General features: G+C 39.9%; 1 protein-coding gene across 12 annotated transcripts in view; it reads right to left on the bottom strand.

The window, feature by feature from the left end:
• CNOT4 (CCR4-NOT transcription complex subunit 4) overlaps positions 1–19,311 on the bottom strand; it is a 130,711-nt gene that overhangs the window by 19,839 nt on the left and 91,561 nt on the right. For 8 of the 12 annotated variants that reach the window (XM_050933913.1, XM_050933923.1, XM_050933904.1 and 5 more), the window contains 4 exons: positions 16,274–16,429; positions 13,065–13,122; positions 12,467–12,716; positions 9,350–9,847 (listed from right to left, as the gene is read on the bottom strand). In XM_050933913.1, coding sequence (XP_050789870.1) covers positions 9,350–9,847; positions 12,467–12,716; positions 13,065–13,122; positions 16,274–16,429 — 962 coding nt within the window. The remainder of the gene's footprint in view (positions 1–9,349; positions 9,848–12,466; positions 12,717–13,064; positions 13,123–16,273; positions 16,430–19,311) is intronic. The other 4 variants (XM_050933958.1, XM_050933966.1, XM_050933984.1 and 1 more) reach the window with 1 other exon arrangement.

The raw sequence follows: 19,311 nt of genomic DNA, 5'->3' as shown, positions 1-19,311 counted from the left end.
TAGTTGCCATTATATACACAGAATGTTTACTGGCTGATAGTAACTGAGCATTTTTCATTTTATTCAGAAAGCACATAAAATACTATACTGGCAATTCTCACCATATACTAGCCTAAGGGCCAATACTTGCAATGACGAGCTGAAGAGGAAGCAATGACGACACTGAAACAAGTGGAAATATTTATCTGGGATATAGACAAAGCACATATTGGTTAAAAATGGGAGTGGTACATAACATCCATGCACATGGGATGATCAAAATGAACCTATTCTGGGTATGTTTAATGCTAATGATTGATGCAGTCTGTAAGTAGAACCTCAACCTTCACTTAAAAATTGTAAATCAGTGAAAAAAAAGACTTCCAGACCCTAAAAGGAGAATGCAGAGGACAATTTTAAATTGGGATTTTTGGTCCTAGGATCTTATAATTCTATGTTCAGAGCTAAGAATAAATTTAGTGCAGTGCATGTGTGCACACTGAGGACGACTGGAGCCATTCTTGACTTTTCTGTCTTTGTAACAAATAAATTAGGATAGTTACGCATTAATGTATATTTGCAGGTACCTTTATAGAGTTATTCTGTGATCAGGTCAGATGAGAGAAGTAGAAAAGGAAACAAAAGAAAGAAAACAAGGCATCTGAAACTAGATTCAGTATGATTATTGCAGGTCATCTTCAGATATAGTTGACTCACTTACATAAGCAAAAAAAATTTGTTTAAAAAGATACCTTTGCCTACAAATAGCTTAATATCTTTTTTCCCAACATGTGATTCCAATGCTGAGGAAAGGGATGAAATTTGCATATACTGAAACAAGTCAGACAGCCTAATTTCACATTGAGATTTTTATATTCTAACAAATTAAGTTACCAGCTTAAGGTACTCCATTTTTTAAAAACAATTGCAGATAGCAAAAAGCTATGTTCTACTCAGAAACACGTTCATTCAGAAATGTGCACTTGTGCTGAATGCCTATCAGAGTTTGGCAATCTGCATTTGTTGCCAGATAGGTTCTAACTGAAATTTTAGGATATCTGTTTTGACCAATAAAGCCTTATAACAACTTAGGGCCCTCAGTAATGAGAGATCTTCCTCCTCTAAAATATTGCTGCATTCAACCTGTTGAAACGTGCATACTAAATCCTCTGGTTTAAAAAGAAAGCACTTGCAGGGAGTTTTGAATGAAGGACCTCAACTTTTGACCTCTTCTCAGTCTATCCAAGCTCAAATCTATTTAATCATTTTAGTGTGTGCTAACTATTCTACTTGTAACATGTTTTTTAGACTGACTCACAAGGCAAGTTGTACATTTTGAATTTTACTTTGTGAGTTTTAAAAATGTGCAACAGCAGCTCTAGATCCTAAGGATAAGTGCTTTCAAGAAATGGAACATGTCAAATCTAGCATAAGGGGAAGTCTACTACTTCTACAGCCATAGCATCCAGAGGCCCTAACCAGAATTGGGGACTTATTCTGTCTATACGCTGATTTCTGGTTAGACATCTTTCAGCTTTCAATTCATCCCTTTTTCAAAAAGCAAAACGAAGTTTAGCACTGAAACATGAAGAATTTACAGCCATGAGGACAGAAGTATTTTTTACCCCACAAAACGAGTGCTAACTTTCCCCACCACTAGGGATGGAAACTGAATACAATCTATTTTAATGGAATACTTTGCTCCTCTAGCGCAACTACCAAGAAGGGCATGAACCATCTATCCACTACAAAGTGAAACAAACAGCAAAATGCCACCAAATATCATCTTTGGTCACAATCAACACCTAAAGGAGGAAGTCACTCTTACTCAGTCCTCTGAGAAGTCTATTTTCACCAGTAAAATATTTATTTCCATCCTAGCTGTGTTAGACATTCACAGTCCATCTGAATTTGTTGCAGTTAAGGGAGAAAAAACTTGGCTCCAAGAGTTCTTGAAACATTTTAAAATGCTACTAATTTTGTAAGTTAGGAACATTCAAAACATTTTGAAAATCTGGAACCTCAGTGTTACTATTAGTGCTAGTGTACGAGTTAGTTCATCAGGTTAGGACAGTTCAGGTTGAAAGTTTATTAAAACTTGCAAATGCACAAAACAATGTCCTGTAAAAGCAGTAGTTCTCAGTCTGCGGACTATATCTAAGGGGTTCACAAAAGAGACTGAAAAGTGACAGAACAGAATTCAACTATATATACACACCAACAATGGATTTCCAAAGGGGTCTGGCATGTCCACTCGAAATTTCCAAAGAAGTCCATATCTCCATTGCAAGTTTTTTAGGGGTCCGCAAATGAAAAAAAGTTGAGAACCATTGCTATAGACTAGTGCACTGATATTTATACAGTGAGGTTTATTAGGAATAGCATCTTTCACACAACTGTATCTGAAACACCTCAGGGTTAAATACACTTACAAAATTAACATCAAAAGGTAAGAGCACAAATGAGATTTAAAAAAAAGTTTGAGAAACAATGAGTGCTCCAGATGGGAGATGATGTGTAGAAAGTTCTTGAACAGACATGACTTTCTCTCTCAATATCTTCTTACTTAGTAAGTGAGCTGAGGGAGTAAATGGAGACCAAAGAGATAAGATTCAAGAGGCAGAATGAAACATGTCTATGGTTGGTTTTTAAAAACAAGGCAACGCCAGACTGGTCCCTGAAATTAGTAGGGAGCCTGGGTACATGCACTTGTGGGAAGCAACATTTTGAACATGTTGGAACAATCAGGAACTGGAGAAACTCTTAAAGGGGTTACAGTATTCAAAGCAAGATAAAGATCTCTGCAGAAGTGGCATCAAGATGGGGGGGGGTACACAGAGGCAATATTGAAGAAGTGACAATAGGCAAGTTTGCAGACAAAGCATATATCGGAAGATCAGAGTCAAGGAGAGGGCCATGGTTATGGGAACTGAAGGCAGAATGGGAGATCAGAAGGCAGAATAGAGTTTGAAATTTGTCCCACAAACCTTTGACTGATATTCAGGTGAAAGATTAATCCATAAGTGAACATGGCTGAAGTAAACAGAGACTTGACAATTGGTTAAGAGTGGTAATTTAAAGCAGTGGTTTTCAAACTTTTTTCTGGCAAGCCAGTGGATGCCCGCAACCCAGCGGAACTGGGGATGAGGGCTTTGGGGTGAGGTCTGTAGGATGGGACTGGGAGTAGGTGTGGGAAGGGGTGGGGTGAGGGCTCTGGGCTGGGGCCAGGAATGAGGGGTTTGGGGTGCAGGAAAGGGCTCTGGGTTTGAGGGAGGCTCAGGGCTGGGGCAGGGGATTGGAGAGCAGGCTTACCTCCGGTGGCTTCTGGTCAGCGGCGTAGCCAGGGTGCAGAGGCAGGCTTCCTGCCTGTCCTAGCACCGCGGACCGCACTGCACTCCGGAGGCGGCCAACAGCAGGTCTGGCTCCTAGGCGGAGGCGCGCAAGTGGCTCTTGCCCACAGGCACACCACCCCCACCTCCCAGCAGGTTCAACTGGGGGGGGAGAAAGCCAGTACAAATTACCAGGGCCTGGAAGGGGGCCCGGGGTCCGGCTTCCCCAGCCCTGTTTGGCCAGTCTGCCCTTGCTCGGGGCCTCCCAAAAAAATTTTCACCAGGGCCCAAACCCGCTCTCAGCAGCCCTGCCTCCCAGCTCCCATTGCCACCACCCCCCACCTAGGAGCTGGACCTGCTGCTGGTCGCTTCCAGGGCACAGCGTGAGTGTCGGAACAGGTAGGGACTAGCCTGTTGTAGCCGGGCAGCACCGCCAACGGGACTTTTAATGGCCCAGTTGGTGGTGCTGACCAGAGTCACCGTGACCCATTGCCTTACATTCCGCGACCCCCAGTTTGAAAACCATTGATTTAAAAGATAGTTCATAGTTGTTCCTGTATAGTGTAAGACATTCAATGGAGTTCATACGGCTAGCACTGTGGGATAGATAAGACTAAAGAAATCCCAGAAAACTGGTTATAAGTGGATTTACCCTCTACTATGTATTGTGCTGAACCCACTGAAAAATTTATCAGGATAACAGGAAAAAGTAACAGTTAAAAATAGAAGTGACAGAAGAAGCAAAGTAAAGGGCTTAGAACTGAACTCTTGAGCTTCAATAGGAGGAATCACCAGAGACAAAGCACTGTTAGAGGGGGAAGGACCACAATGAAAAGAAACCTAACACCTGAACAGTTACAGAGAGTATTCAGGAGGACAAAGTCAATCAGTGAGTGCCAAGATTTACACAGAGGTCAAGACAAACTTTTGCTGATGAAGATTGAATACACAGATGCTACTAGGCAATTGTCATAGTGAAACCTGAATTACAAATAGTTGAGACTAGTGTGCAAAACGTGGTTTGAACATTGATAGCAACACAATCATTTTGCTAAGAAAGAAGGGGTTAAAGACTAAATCAGCCAAGATTTTCAAAACTGAATAGTGATCTTGGGTACCAGCTTGGCATCTGATAGCAAGTGTTCACTTTCTGAAAATGGAGACTCCTTTAAGGTGTCTGAAGATGGGCACCTAAAATCACTGCTCAGTTTTGATGATTAGTGTGTAGGTCATGGTCAGAGAAAGGATTACGAAAGAGTGAGTAGCAGTAGATTTTCGGGTGTCGGGAAGGTAGCAGCAGAAGGAAAAGGAATTGTTGATAATGGTAGAAATGTTGCAAGCAATGCTGCTGAGACAAGACCAAATGACAAAGAGTGCCAAGTAAACAGGTAGTTTTCCGTAAAGTACTATGTCAGAAGGGTGACAGAAGGTGAATAAAGTGTCTGTGACAGTGCTGCAAGTTTGGCCAGTTACATTAAAGGTGGATGGAAATTCTTTGCACTTGGCCAAGAAAAAGATGAAAAGGTGGAAATATTAAATTGAGCAAGGCATTAGAGAACATTCAAACACAGTGGCCAGTGGGAGTGAGACTAGAAAAGATGGGTGGGCAAAGAGGGCAAATGAAATTATTTCTCTCTCATATCCTATTTGGTGTTCCTTTTTTAATGTAACACTCCACATCTGGGAGGTTTATCACTCTGCCTTCTCCCACCATTTGAGTCATATGGCAACTCATCATATCTTATCTTCCAATCACACATTTTCTTCATGAATCACATCAGAACAAGCATAAAGTCAAATGCACATTTGATTTTTTTCTTAATATGGATCCTATATACATTTAGATGGTGTCCTGCCCTGAGTGTCCTTCCATTTATATGATTGGGCATCATAAACAGCTGTTTTGGGATTATAGGACTGCAAAGTAAAGAAAATAATTCTGTTCTGGACTAAAGAGATAAAATTTATACGGTGTCCTAAAGTTAACACTGAAAAATAAAACTAATGAATACCAATGTAAACTGATATTAATTTTAAAATGTTCTCTCCCTTTGTAACCTTAAAAAAGGATCTGTAATAGTTAAAATAGAACATTTGAAAGAGCCATACTCTATGGCACTAAGTAACTTCTTCGTGCAAAATTATAGCACTAAAAAGTTCCGCAATTTAATTGGCTAAACATCCTCCAACTTCTGTAGTAAAATTAGTGAATCATGGGACTGAAGAGTCTAGCAAACAGTATGCTGATTTCAAATCAAAGTTTTGTGAGGCTCTTTTAATCAGGTTTGATTTTATATAGATATAGATTAAAAAAATGTTGACAATGGCTGGGTGAGTGGAAAGGCAAGTTAACGGGATGATGCTTGGAAGGCTCAGATGTCCTCTTTCTAAACACTAGTCCAGGATTATTGTTTGTAAGTTGTATGCAACCTGAAAGCATTTATTTCTGATCTCTGATCCATGGAAGTGTTCAGCTTCCTGGTAAGTCCTAGTGTAGACAAGACACCAGCAGCTTTTAGTATTTTTATCACCATGTCAGTAAAATGCTGGATGCTGTTGGAGCCCTGTCTACAAAAGTACTACCACTGATGACAGTTACAGCCCCTTAATGTAAATACAGCCTTAAAAACCTAGTCTACACAGATTTATTTTAGTATTGGTATAACTATCTGGTAAAATCACAGCCTTAATCTAGTTATACAAGTATCACCGCCCAGTATGGATGCAATTATCCATATAAAGGTGCCTTATACCAGGATTACTTTTTCTTCCCATATGGATTGTAAAACTACAACCACACTAAGGGGGTCGTACCATTTTAGCTATATGTATAGAGAAGCCCAAGGATGGGAAGTTATCACATGAAAAAGTAAAAGTAATTTTGTAGAAAGCTCTGCAGATCAGAGACCTATCTGAAATGAGAACTCTATCAGTGAGTGGTGGGAAATAAAAGATGTGTTCTAATAGATCAATATGCCATGGGAAAATATAGGCGGAAATGTCAGTGTACTTCCTATCTTCCAGGAATAATTATTTTATATTTCAGTAATTCCGAGGAGCCCCCAATCATTGAACAGGACCCATTTGTGATGTTCCATGCAAACTGAACAAATCCATACAATAAAAATCCATAATCCAACAGAATGATCTGACCTTCATGAACTTCTGTTAATTTTGGATCAGAGAAAAACAGACTAGCCAGTGCATCCATGCAGAGGACATTCCCCTCTGAAGGAGTTTATTAAAACCACTATGGATGTGGGTTGGAGAGCTAGTGGACTTGCCAGACTGAACTAGGTAACCTTCAGCACTTTAACAAGAGTTCAAAGCTAGCAGGATGGACTTTCGACAGAAATGTCAGCAGATGTTTATTTTGTGTTTTCTGTACTTGCAAATATTTTTGGAAGATGAATTGGTTCTAATAGTTACATACTGAGAGAAAATATTGGTGTTCAAGGATATTTTTTGTCCTTTAAAAACAGGCAGTGAAACATGTAAGTGACAGGCTATATACTAGTCATGGGCGCAAAAGTCCATGGAGCCATAGCAATACCAAGAAGGATATTCAAGTCCTGTGCAGCACAAAAAGGGAAAACAGCATGGCCAAAAGGCAATTAAATGATGTGATTTTAAGAATGACCTTGAAAACTCATTTTGCCAGAATCAAAAGCCTTATTGAAAAGCTGAGGTTATTTTTGAAACACCACAGAACTTTTTTTTTTTTTTAAAACCATAATGACTCAAGGTATCTAACCTCAACCCTACCATTGGTCCCTTGGACTAGCACCTTTAGCCACTCATCCAGGATAAACTATATCAAGTCACAGAGCTCAGAATAATTTTCAGTGTCTGAATGCGCAAATAAATTTGATCTAATTTAGTGAAAAGTGAAAATATCTATTTGCATTGTTAGGCTGTAAGTGTAAACACCTTAATGAGGTAGCAAAAAACTAGAGACCTTCTTGTTTACCTTAAAGGGTGTGTTAAAAAAATATAAAACAACCCTCGAGTTAATCATCATTTAACTTGAGGGAGCCAACTTCATTGTAAAGGCTAGTCTGGACACTCGCAATGTTTGTTCCAGGCTACAAATATTTATTTTACCCTTGAGAAGCCTAGGAAAAAGCCTGGAAATGATCGGGCTCTGGCAAGGATTCAGAGGACAAAGCAGAAGGAAGAAACTGCCAAAATTAGCTTCTGCACTTGAGTAGCAAAAATATGTAGTAAAAAGTTTCTAGGCCACTCGCCTTTAGATTTTCTTAATCATTAGATTAATAGAAACGTAGGGTCAGAAAGGACTGCAAGGGTCATCAAGTCTAACCCTCTGCCAAAGTGCAGGATTTGTGGTTTCTAAACCAGAGATTCTCAGATTGTGGTCTGTGGACCAGCAGTCGTCCACGAGCTCCATTTCAGGTGGCCCGTGGATAGTTCCCTCTAAGGTGTGCACCCATGTGGCTGCACACAATAGAATGAAGCATCATCCACTTAATTAGTGGAGCCACGCCTGCATGGCTCCGTAATTAGGTGCCTGGACCCTGGAGAAGATGCACATGTAAGGTGAGGTGGAGGCCTTAGGGGCGGGGGAGAATACGGAGTGAGAAGAGGGAATGGGGGAATTTGGGACATGCAGGGCTGCGGTGGCTAAAGACTATTTTCCCCAGCTCAGGGCTGTGGCAGCGGGGAAGAGAGGGAGAGATCCCCCTCCTTCCCAGCAGGGGCTGCAGCAGCAGCAGCAAGGGAGAGACCCCTCCCCATTCCTAGCCCCAAATCAGGGTCTGCTGTGGCGGAGAAGAGAGGGCACATCCATCGCATTAGAAAGGTAAGACTACTGATATTAAAATATGAGGTGTGTGCTTCTATTTGTAGATCAAAAACAATTAAGTGTTTTTTATATAGTGCTTTTATCCAAAGCACTTTACAATAATTAGCTAACGGTACAAACAACATTTGGAAAGATCATTAAGTGGCCCATGGAGACCCTCAGCAATTTTCAAGGGGTCCAGGGGAAAAAAAGTTTGAGAATCACTAGTCTAAACCATCCAAGACAGATGGCTATCAAGCATCCTTTCGAAAACCTCCAGTGAAGGGGCTTTCACAACCTCCCTAGGCTGTTCGTTTCATTGTCCTACTGTTCTTACACTTCAGAAGTTGCAACATATTTCTCCAAAATGCTCAAAGAAAATAGTGGCAATGTCTCAGAGCAGCATTCCTCAATCCATGACTGCAAATGGCTTAGGAGACTTTTTCTTCCTTAAATTGCTAGTCATCTTGAAAACAAAATTCCATATAAATATATTTTTCCTGGAAAACACCTGTTTAGGCCAAATTATTAAAGGCAGCTTGGGAGTACAGGATGAGCTTCAAATCCCAGAAGTGAACCAGACCAACGTTCTGGCTATTTAGCCCTCTAGTCACAATGTGTTGTTGCAATAACCCACCAATCCAGCCATGGTCCAGAACTGGCCTGTTTTCTCTTAGGACATCAAAGATTGCATGTAAAACATTAAAACCATTTGGAGTGCAGAAATAAATGGCATGGACTGTTAAATATGCAGTTTGTTTTGCTTGCATGTGGAAGGGAACAATCTAGCCAAGACAGCTGGCCGGTGGCTTGATCCCTTAATGCTTGCAAAGAATTTTTGCATATCTTTTTAAAACATGGATTAGCACCTGCATGTTGATACTGGAGTCTGACTGAAATTCCAAGGCCTACTCTTCCTTTTAAGTTTTCATGGAAAGCCAGACCTTGGCAAGATTGAAGAACTGAAATATCAATCTCTTTTCAAATGAAATAATTGGGCACAAGATACTCCACCTTCCTTATAAAGCTCAATGTTACAAGGCTAAACATCCAATTAAACCTTCCAAAAAAAATGAAAGAGGGCCCATTTAAGACAATGTTGCCCCAAAAGAAGCCCAGGATGACAATCACAGAAGCAGTCTAGCACTGGTAGCTGGCTATCCCCCTCCTCCCACCCTGGCCCAGAGAAGCTGAAGGCATGAATCAGGTGATACGTTCATGGTTGCCTTGGTTCACCTACCTGATATAGGGATCCCTCCCAGACCTGTGCTGTGTTGTGGCGGGAGAGTCAAGTCCAAGAAATTACTATTTGAGGTGGGATTTGCTGTGTGGTTCAAGTGCATGATGCTATTGCGTGGGAAGGCCATCCAAGGATAGCGAGCTGCTTGGCCTGGAAAACTGAAGGAGTTGTAAACTGCTCGGTGCTGTTGAAACTGCGGGAACCTCTGTGGCAAGACTGGAAAGGTGCTATTGAGAGAGTTGGCATTTGAGGGCGCAGCAGGATGCAGGAATCCAGACCCTGACCCTTTGGCGGTTGTAGTGTGCAGGGAAGGGTTCTGAAGAGATGTGGGTGAGAGGGAAGGCTGGTCTTGGACTGACAGTTCCTTCTCAATCAGGTCTGCTAAGGCTTTGCGGGTGATATCAAAGGGGTCAAACCCTAAGTCATCCTCTTGCTGTTTGGAGGAGCCAAACCCAAATGCCGCTTGCCAGTCTGTAGAGGAGGATACTGGGATGGTTTCTGTTGGAGGAGAAGAGGGATGACATTTAACATCTGAACTAATCTCACCTCTTTAGTCTTTAATATTTCTGCAGTTTTCAGATCCAGTACTATTAAATGTCAACATCCAGTCACCTTTCATATTCATACATTTTTATGACATTGCTCCAAAAACATTTGGTATTTGAACAAGTGCTTCCACTTTCACAGCCCATCTTATCTTTCTATCTCACCCCACTACAAACTAACTAGGAATATGGGACGATTTGAGATATTACAGACAGGACTGATTTCACTGCAGGATACAGCAGAAACAGGTCTGACATGCAAAAAATGAAAGCCCTTACTGAAGATATTTATTTGGTAAGAGCAAAGAACAGAAATATAGGATGACTAAACCGGTGCTTGAACACAATATTGTTTGAGTTTTTACTAGTAAAAGCTTTCCACTGAAAAATGCATTAGTCAGAGTGACAAAGTAAAAATTCCTTAGTCTTATTAAATAAAGGTGCTGTTAAATTCAATAGTCTGCTTTCAGTTCTAATGTATTTCAGGGCTGATATGTAACAATTTTGTAGGAGGGGAAAAGATTTCGCTTCTGGTACTTCTGAAAACAAGTACTGATGACTTCTGAGCAACACTGGGAAATATCTTGCAGAGTATAAACAAAACCAAATTACATGAATGAGTAAAATATGCACCTTGACAAGGGAAGTTGAAGAAAAATAGCTGTACTGTACATTTTGATAAGTGCTTTGAAGCACTGCTGTGGACACAAGTAACCAAAAACTCTTCTTCACATTTTCATTTCCTTTGTGTATATCTAGTTCATCTTACTGTTTATACATGTTTTAAAAATATTAAATTCATAGTCTCTGAACATTGGAAGCGGTCATTCAGTTTTTGGGGAAAGTATAACAGACAACACGCTGGAGACAGATTCTGAGCCAGCAAGTCCCCTTCTATAAGGCAGTATCACAAATGAGCATTTGCATGGTCTCCCTCTGTTGGGAGGGAGAAGCTGGAAAAAACTGCTTAGAGGAGTACACATCATTATGAGAAGAGTGGAGAAAATGACGGAAACTGCTCTGTGCATCAGTTCTCAGAAGACTAGAACCTCAACTTCCACTTCTGTCCCCAGTATGAGAATTAGAGAGACACTAAGCATGAGGAAAGTAGATATTCCACGTTTAGGCTTTGTCTACACTACCATTTTTGTCAGTTAAACTTTGTTTTTTTCCACACCCTTGACTGACATAAGTTTCACAGACAAAAGTGTTGGTGTGGACAGTGCTATGTCGGCAGGAGAGGTTTTCCTGCCAACATAGCTAACACCACTCGCTGGGGGTGGTTTAATTATGCCAGCAGGAGAGCGCTCTCCTGCCAGGAAAGAGCAGCTACACTGGTGACTTTACAGTGGCAGAGCAATAGTGATGGAGCTGTGCTGCTGCAAGATCCACAGTTTAGACAAACTTAAATTTAAGTGGCAACAATCCATAAAGCACAAATGACAGAAGTGGAAACCAGATCTATGTTGCCTGGGAGTTTACCCGCCACTGTTGCTTATTCCTTACATGATCAATCTCCAATACCTATCATTTCCTTAGTATGAATTTTGATGACAAAACAGGATGATCGTGTTTTATTCTCTACCTGAATTGAAAAATACATTAACTCAAGCAAAAAGCATTTTGATCTTGAACAAACATGTTTGGTAATACACTGCCTGGTAAATGAAAGATATCTACGAGGCAGAATTCTTTAAAATACCTTGCAGGTTCCTATGGAACATCTATGTGCCATTAACCACTAGATACTTGTTATCACCACAGAGTATGTCTAATTTCAGTTCATGTACCTGATACAGCACAACATCCCATTCCTGTGAATGGATATTCTAAAAGAAACCATCTATGCAATAGCAGCAAAGAATCCTGTGGCACCTTATAGACTAACAGATGTTTTGGAGCATGAGCTTTCGTGGGTGAATACCCACTTCCTCAGATGCATGTAGTGGAAATTTCCACCCACGAAAGCTCATGCTCCAAAACGTCTGTTAGTCTATAAGGTGCCACAGGACTCTTTGCTGCTTTTACAGATCCAGACGAACACGGCTACCCCTCTGATACTTGACATCTATGCAATGTAGTTACCTCTCAGTGGCTGCAGCTGGCCCATGATTGTGTAGTCAAACACTGGCCAAAAAAGATGAAGACTAAGGTAGCTTGCATAACCATCAGCCAAAAATTCTGTCATAACCACTTCACTAAATATAATTACAAACCTGTGCATGCTGGATCTTCAGATTATAATACGAATATGGCTTTTGGTATATATTGCTCCTACCTCTATGTTGTTCTGTTATTTTAAGCAAAACATTTTGAACAACATGCTTTCAGCACTAAGATCTGTAATAAATTGTATTTTTAGCATTTAAGCAGACATGAATACTACTGCACTAGATGCTCTGAGAACTCCAACAAGCAGCTGGGATGCTGGGAAGAGTGATTTCTTGATAAGAATTAAGTAAACATGCATTTAGTTGACTCTCAAATGTAATTAAAATAATGGTGAGAAAAAATAAAGAGGCATAAACTTCAAACATAAGTGACTTCCAATACCTTAACCAGGCTTTCATACCTGATGTGAAGAGGCTCTGTGGTTCTGGTGCTGTGGGCCAGTCATTAGAAGTCTGTGAAGAGCTGGGGAATGGAGGGAGCCCGCTTGGGATGGGGTTGGGGTGCCGGAAGTTGTCCGAGAACAGCGACTGTGACTCTGTTACAGCCCCTTCAAAAGGAGACCGCGCACTGTGATTGGATGAACTGATGGGTATGACTGGATTGGGTTTTGATAAACCAGGTGGTGGTGAAGGTGTGTCACTGTTTGTTATCTGGTGGCAGGGGAGAAAAAAAATACAACAGAATAAGATATGTATCCTTAGACTTAGTCATTCCTTATTAATAAAAATTTTAAAATTCAGTTTGAAGACTAGAAAAATTCAGATTAAATTAAGATTACTTCTGTGAGCACAGAGTTTAAATGTCAAACAAATCAGCCTGATGCAGCCCATTTTTTGATCAAAAGACATTTAAAATTAGTCAACCGTTATCAAAAGAAACTAACATGCCACACTGATATTTCACAAAAAAATACGTCTCTTTCAAAATAAAGGTTGCAACTGAACTTCAAACAAACAAATACAATTCACATTTACATAATGTTGGCTTTCAGGCCATACCTGCTGTGAGTTGTCACCATTTCCTATACTGAGAGCGTCTGAAGGTTTGTCGATAGGGCTGGAAAAAGGGATGGCGAGGGAAAAAAAAAAATCAAGTAAGATATATGCAAACATCAGAATAACCAAAGTGAACATAAGAAGCTGGTTTATTTTGTGGTATAAACACTTAGAACAGAAATTGCTCAAAACTAATTTCAAGAGATTATGAAGGAAAGTCCACCTATTGTTTGACGACTTCTTAAATCAGAAGTGTTCCAATTCTACCATTTGCCAAGTTTTAGTTTATAGCCATAGAGGTGTATTTCATACACTCTATTCTGCTTGTGCATTGTTCTATTGAGCAGCCAATGGTCCATCTGCAATCCCAAATTTGTTATCCTTCAATTCTGTAAAAAAATTTTTAGTACCATGGGTTTGTTACTGAGAGGCACAAAGAACTTAGTTCCCCCGCCCCTAATGTGTATTTCATGTTTATAAGAGGTATGAGATTAACTGCCTTGAAGACTGACATCCTTCATCTAGAGAAAGATATAGACAAGGCAGTGGCAGTTCAACTTCCCAGAATGGCTCATCACTGGTCTTTCAACTTGGACCTGGACAACTACTAAGGTGGAGAGGGAGTTAAGTCTGCAGACTCAGAAAATCTGAGAAGAGGCAAGGTCTAAAAACAGAAGATAAATGCAGAGAAAAAATGAAAAACAAAGAGAAAAGGACAAAAATGCCACCTCAGAATCACTGCAGCCATTCTAAAAGATTCTGACAGCCATTTAGGAGCAGTCCGAAGTGCTCTGAATTCCACGCTAGCCTAGGGAATCAGTGTAGGTCCAGATGCAAAAGTCCCATAAATTCAGGCTATGACCACAAATATAGTATATCTACTCCTAGCATAGCAGAGGCTTGTACAAGTGTCAGACTGTACAGACCCAAATGATTGCCTCTGCAGAGAAAGAATATCAAAAGTAACATGAAGAACTTTAGAATATTATATTTTTATTAGAAAGCCACAGTTCAATACAGGTCATATTACAAACTGTATTTGGTGCAAAAGTAATTCATATTAATGTTGAGTTATTTACTTGGGCGCAGCCCTCTAGACCCCAGCCAGTTGTTAAAATGCCCAAACTTCACAGCAGCAGGACACCTATTATTGTACCAGGCCATTTGGCTAGCCAGAAAACACCATCAATTAAGAGATCAGAATTAAATTAAAACTTAATCAGAGAGCACAGGACTTGGGTAAAGGCAACTGCTGTGCTTAAGCACATTGGTTAAACCTTAGACCAGAGATTAGAATTGGGCCTTAACTACTTTGAAATAATTTAGAAGGACAAAAATCACATAGGAACAGATACGTAGAAGATGCCTATTCCAAGGTAGTCCACTTAATTATTTCTTGCTCATCTCAAGCAAAATCAAGTTCTGTAAGAATAACTTATCCTATTTATGTTTTGAACAGAGATTTATGACAAAGGCTAATGCATATCTACAGCACAAGAATTCTGTTGCAAACTTCACTAAAAGCTTGTCTACACAGAGACGTGGAAAATTCATCCAAATTAACTACAGTAGCCTTATTTCACTATCTTAATTAACTTTGAAGTGAATTAAACTAAACCAAATTAAGGCCATTAATTCTGAACAGCAGTATCCACACAGGGATTTAATGTGGTTTTAACTAATCCACTTCACATTCACACCTTTAGTTAATTCAAATTAACATTCCTGCATGTCCTTATGTAGCCATGTCCTAAGTATTCAGTTCTTGGCAGAAAAAAATGCTTAAATGATGTTCAGCCCTACAAAGACATTGACAATAATAGTATTGCTGTATCCTGAAGCAAGTATGTGATCGTTTATGACAATCCAATTGCTGAGAAGCAAAACAGATTATACTTGAGATCTATACAAAGGGTCTTTAAGTGAACAGGTTTTACAAGCTATAGTTACAACCCCATCAACAACAAAACTATCAATGAATCCTTATATTTTAATAATTTTGCTTATATAGTGAATTCCATTCAGAAAGATCCCAGCACAGCCTATAATATGCTTGTCCACCGCTGAAATTCAGCCACCGCTGGAGTGAAACTTAGCAACTGTTTAGCTGCACACAGCAATAAACGACTGGAAGTGAAGAATATCAGAGTTAACTGAAACTAGAGGGGAAATTTTAGAAGCTAAATTACCTAATTGGAATTTGCCCAAGACACTTTTGTTAACACTCCTACTCTTGGGTGAAGCACCATAGGGTTTCTGAACACAAATGAGAATGACTCCTCTTACATCTCAACCAAAAGGTGTGACCTTCAAAAGTGAAATTTCTCTTATGCTAAGGTTTGATTCAATGCTGACCCAAAAAGGAAGAATAGCTGCTGAATCACCACCATTACATCTGTGATATTCTGGGTTTTCCTTTTGTCCTCTCCCTTTTAAAACTTGCATTAGCCCAACCCAGTTTAGCCCAAGAGATCTAATGGAATCACAGCCTGTGGTGATATGATTGCAAGATGTAGCAAAATCTGCCCAACAATGTTTATGATGGAAGTGGATACCAATAGTACTATAAAGAAATTCAGAGACCCCGTATAACAGTATGTCGGGAAACTGTCAACCAAGTGGATGAGACTCCTTGGCACAAAGGAATTTCAGCAAACTGTGGTGCCCTGCCATACATGCTAGTGTACAAAAACACAAGAAACCCTGAATATTGTGACTAAGTTCCTAGAACACATCAAGGTGAAGAGATGGAAGTAAATATTTAGTATTACAATTTTTACCTTTTGGGCCATCATAAGCCAACTTTTCAAAAGCCATCAACTAAAAGCCTCCTAATGCACTACAAGAATTATACTTTTCTTGAAGAACTTCTGAAGTTGTTCATAAATGTGGGGGACTTATCCCTGGCTAGGACATGCTTAGTGTGGGAAGCTTCTACACAAGCTTCCCGTGACTGTAGTGCTGCCAATTCACCTCAATCCTTACTTGCACCATCACCTATTATCTTAGCTCTAGGATTTTCCCAAACTGTCACACATGCAGTGTTTTTGACATGGGGTAGAGGCTAGGCTGAGCCCAAACTAGTTTCTGTATGTGACCTCATGAAATTTTGAATCCAGCTCTCCAACCAGAGAGGCTGGAGAACCATCCCTCCACACCATTAAGTGAGAGAGAAAGCAAGCTAGCTAAAGTATAAAAGGCAGCACAATTACCCGAAATCTGAGTCTGGACCATCTGGAGTCATGTGTTCTGGGTCTGTGCCATTTTCTAATATAGGAGGCGTTTTCCTGTGTTCCATTGTTAAACCGTTGGCTGATTTACTTGAACTCTGTAATGATGGCCAGGCATCTTTGTTATTACTGTTGGGTCTGGAAAAAGGCAAGAGTGAAAAAAAGAAGAGTTCAAGTTATGAAGAAAGTGTTCTAAAAAAATTTAAACACTGCGGAAATTAATCCTTGTACCAGACAGTCCATAGGAATGGAATTATCTGGGCATATCTTTCAAATAGATTTTAATGCTGATGGGTAAAAAAGGCTCCTCAAGAGAGAAGATTGAAGGAAACATAGTTCTGCCCACTGATTAGATAATTGGACTGCCTACATTGGAGTCAAAACTTGCTCAACTGTAAAATATCCATTTACACAGCTTCAAGTACAAAAACCCATGGGCTTGCTCTCAGTTAAAGCTTCTCTTCACTGTATCCCAGAAGTATTTAGTAGTTTTATAAACTGATCTTTTTTTTTCCCCTGAAAATCTTCCACATCCCACCATATCCCTGAGGATTTTCCCAGGCTGGCCTGAGAGAGCTGCAATTGAATTTGGTTGCCTGCCTGATGGTCCACAGCACCATCACTAGACCATGAAATTAGCCACTCCAGCACACTTTAAAGCAATCTATCCAAGTTACTGCCCGGTTCACTTCTTTTAATCTAAAACCTGTATCATTTCCTCTACAAAACAAAAGTAGAGTTCACTCCATGAAATGTATCTGATCTGGAAGAATGACTTCAGAGTGAGTAGTCAAAGTGGAATTTATTTACTGCTGCAGGGAATTACATCATTAGACAACACTTCAGCCAGTTTCCATGTGTCTATTTGTAAAAGTACATTTATCTAATAAATATCAGCTAATACTACAACACAAAACCTATTCATTTCTGACCCCCTTCATTTTTTCCTATTGTTCTTTCCTATCCACTTTAGAAAACAGCATCCTATTGGAGGCAAGTGATTGCACAGTGTGGAAGTGCTTCGTTGTAAAAAGGCATACACTAAAAGCCGAGTCTTACACACCTACTTTCTGTTCAAAAGTATAACAGACTTATTGCATGCCCAAGCATTCATTCCACACATACAGGTGGATTTAACAAGTTCTTAACTGAGACCAGGAAGATTCCTATGGCTCTTTAGCTACAGCACTGTCTTCCAAATTCCTATTTAGCCTCAATATTTCATTATAATTCTGGCTGTCCCCACACCTCAGATATTGCAAGATTTACTATTTTATCTCCATCTACTGTTCTCTTTGTGGGTCAACTCCTATGTACATTTAAGTTATGCATAAATGAAAGATTTGACCTAAAACTCATCTTAGATCTCTACACCTTTGAGAGAAGCGGTTAAATACAGCACCCTATCAACTCCCTCTCGCCAAATTGAGAATCAATTTATATTACATCTCATGTCATGATTAAAAATTTTCTTTTTGCCCTTTTTACCATTCTATCGTGATGCAAGAGACTAATTTTTAACCCAGACAAAACTTCAAATTAATTCTAGTGTAGATGCGACTTCAGACTGCAATGGGCATTTCCTCCTTCCTCTCCCTCCAAAAAAAGGTCTAATGGGTTAACGGATCCCAAAATATGTAAATCATAGCATAGACTTTCCTGTGAAAACAAAATGTTTTAAAGTGCTCATGAAAGCTAAATGCTTCCAAAGAGCTGTTCTCCAGCAAGAATCCCATACCCTAGGTGCTAGTGACAAACATTTTTAGTGTTACAAGAAAGCATTAATCATTTTGGCCCATTAAAAACAAGTTTGAGGAAAGCGGAGGAAGAAAAAATGAGGGCCAGAACTGTTTAAAATCAACCCACTATCAGCATCCTATATTTTAAATGAATACAATCGTCATTACCTCTACTGTATAACTAAGGAATGCTGTGCCTATAGGTACTTTTTACATACACACCCCCACACAGGTGGAAATTACAGCATTTGCCTTTCACACAAATGAGGGGGAAAAATAGCGTGAAGAGGGACTTGCACACTGGAACAAACTTGGAAAAAGAAAACGTTTATACAAAGAGTTTTTGCCTAGTAATTATGTTTTCTCTACTATTACTGCAGGCTTACATTTGAACACATTTCTCAGAGCTCAGCTTCTGCTTGATCCCTCAGTGAAATCCTAACACCAGACAGTCAAGAGAATGATTGTGAAATTGTTGATTCAGATGTAGAATCTAACAGGAGAAAGACAGTAGCATATCAAAGAATCAGACAAATGAGAAGCTGTTTATAAGTAGAAAATTGTGAAGGGGTTAGCTATTTAAATATGATTAGTCTATAATTTAATCAGCTCTCAAACTACATATGGTCATGTCTGATTAATATTTGAATGAAGATCTCCAACTTCCTCACTGCTGAAAGGACACTGGCAATCCAGGCAATACTGTCCACCACTCCACATCAGTACCGAATCCATTTCCCACTGTAGTTATACATTTCAGATGAATGACAAACTGAAGTTCAGTCCACTTGCAGTCAAAGTATCTCATGGCATTTTTCACAAGTGCCAGGACGGCAGCTCTGGGACCAGGCCAGATTCCAATGCTCATAACTGCTTTCCATCTACCTGAATTCCTGCAGCAGTTTTAGATGGAGCAATTCTTCACTTCCTGTTCTGTAACATCTTGTGCTGGGATCCCATCACGTTTCAAGTTAAGCAGGACTGGTTCAGACCCTGGATGTGAAACCCATCAACACAAATCTTGCAAAAGTTGGTGTGTTGGGTTAACTTGGTTGCATTCTTCCCTCCAAGGTAGTATTGAGCCCAAGGCTCAAGACATGACAATAGGTGTCAGTGCTTCAGATGAGAAACTGGAGATCCCGATCACTTGCAATCATTAAAGATTATGACACTTCCCGTAAGAGTAGGCAAAGATAATCCTAGTCTCTTAGCCAGAGTCCAACGCTGGCAGACAGAACGTAATTATCCAAACTCCCCTGGCTGTTTCCTTTTGATATGGTT

The sequence above is a fragment of the Gopherus flavomarginatus genome, chromosome 1 (assembly GCF_025201925.1).
Source record: "Gopherus flavomarginatus isolate rGopFla2 chromosome 1, rGopFla2.mat.asm, whole genome shotgun sequence".
NCBI lineage: Eukaryota > Metazoa > Chordata > Testudines > Testudinidae > Gopherus > Gopherus flavomarginatus.
This window is presented reverse-complemented; position numbering and strand designations above follow the sequence as displayed.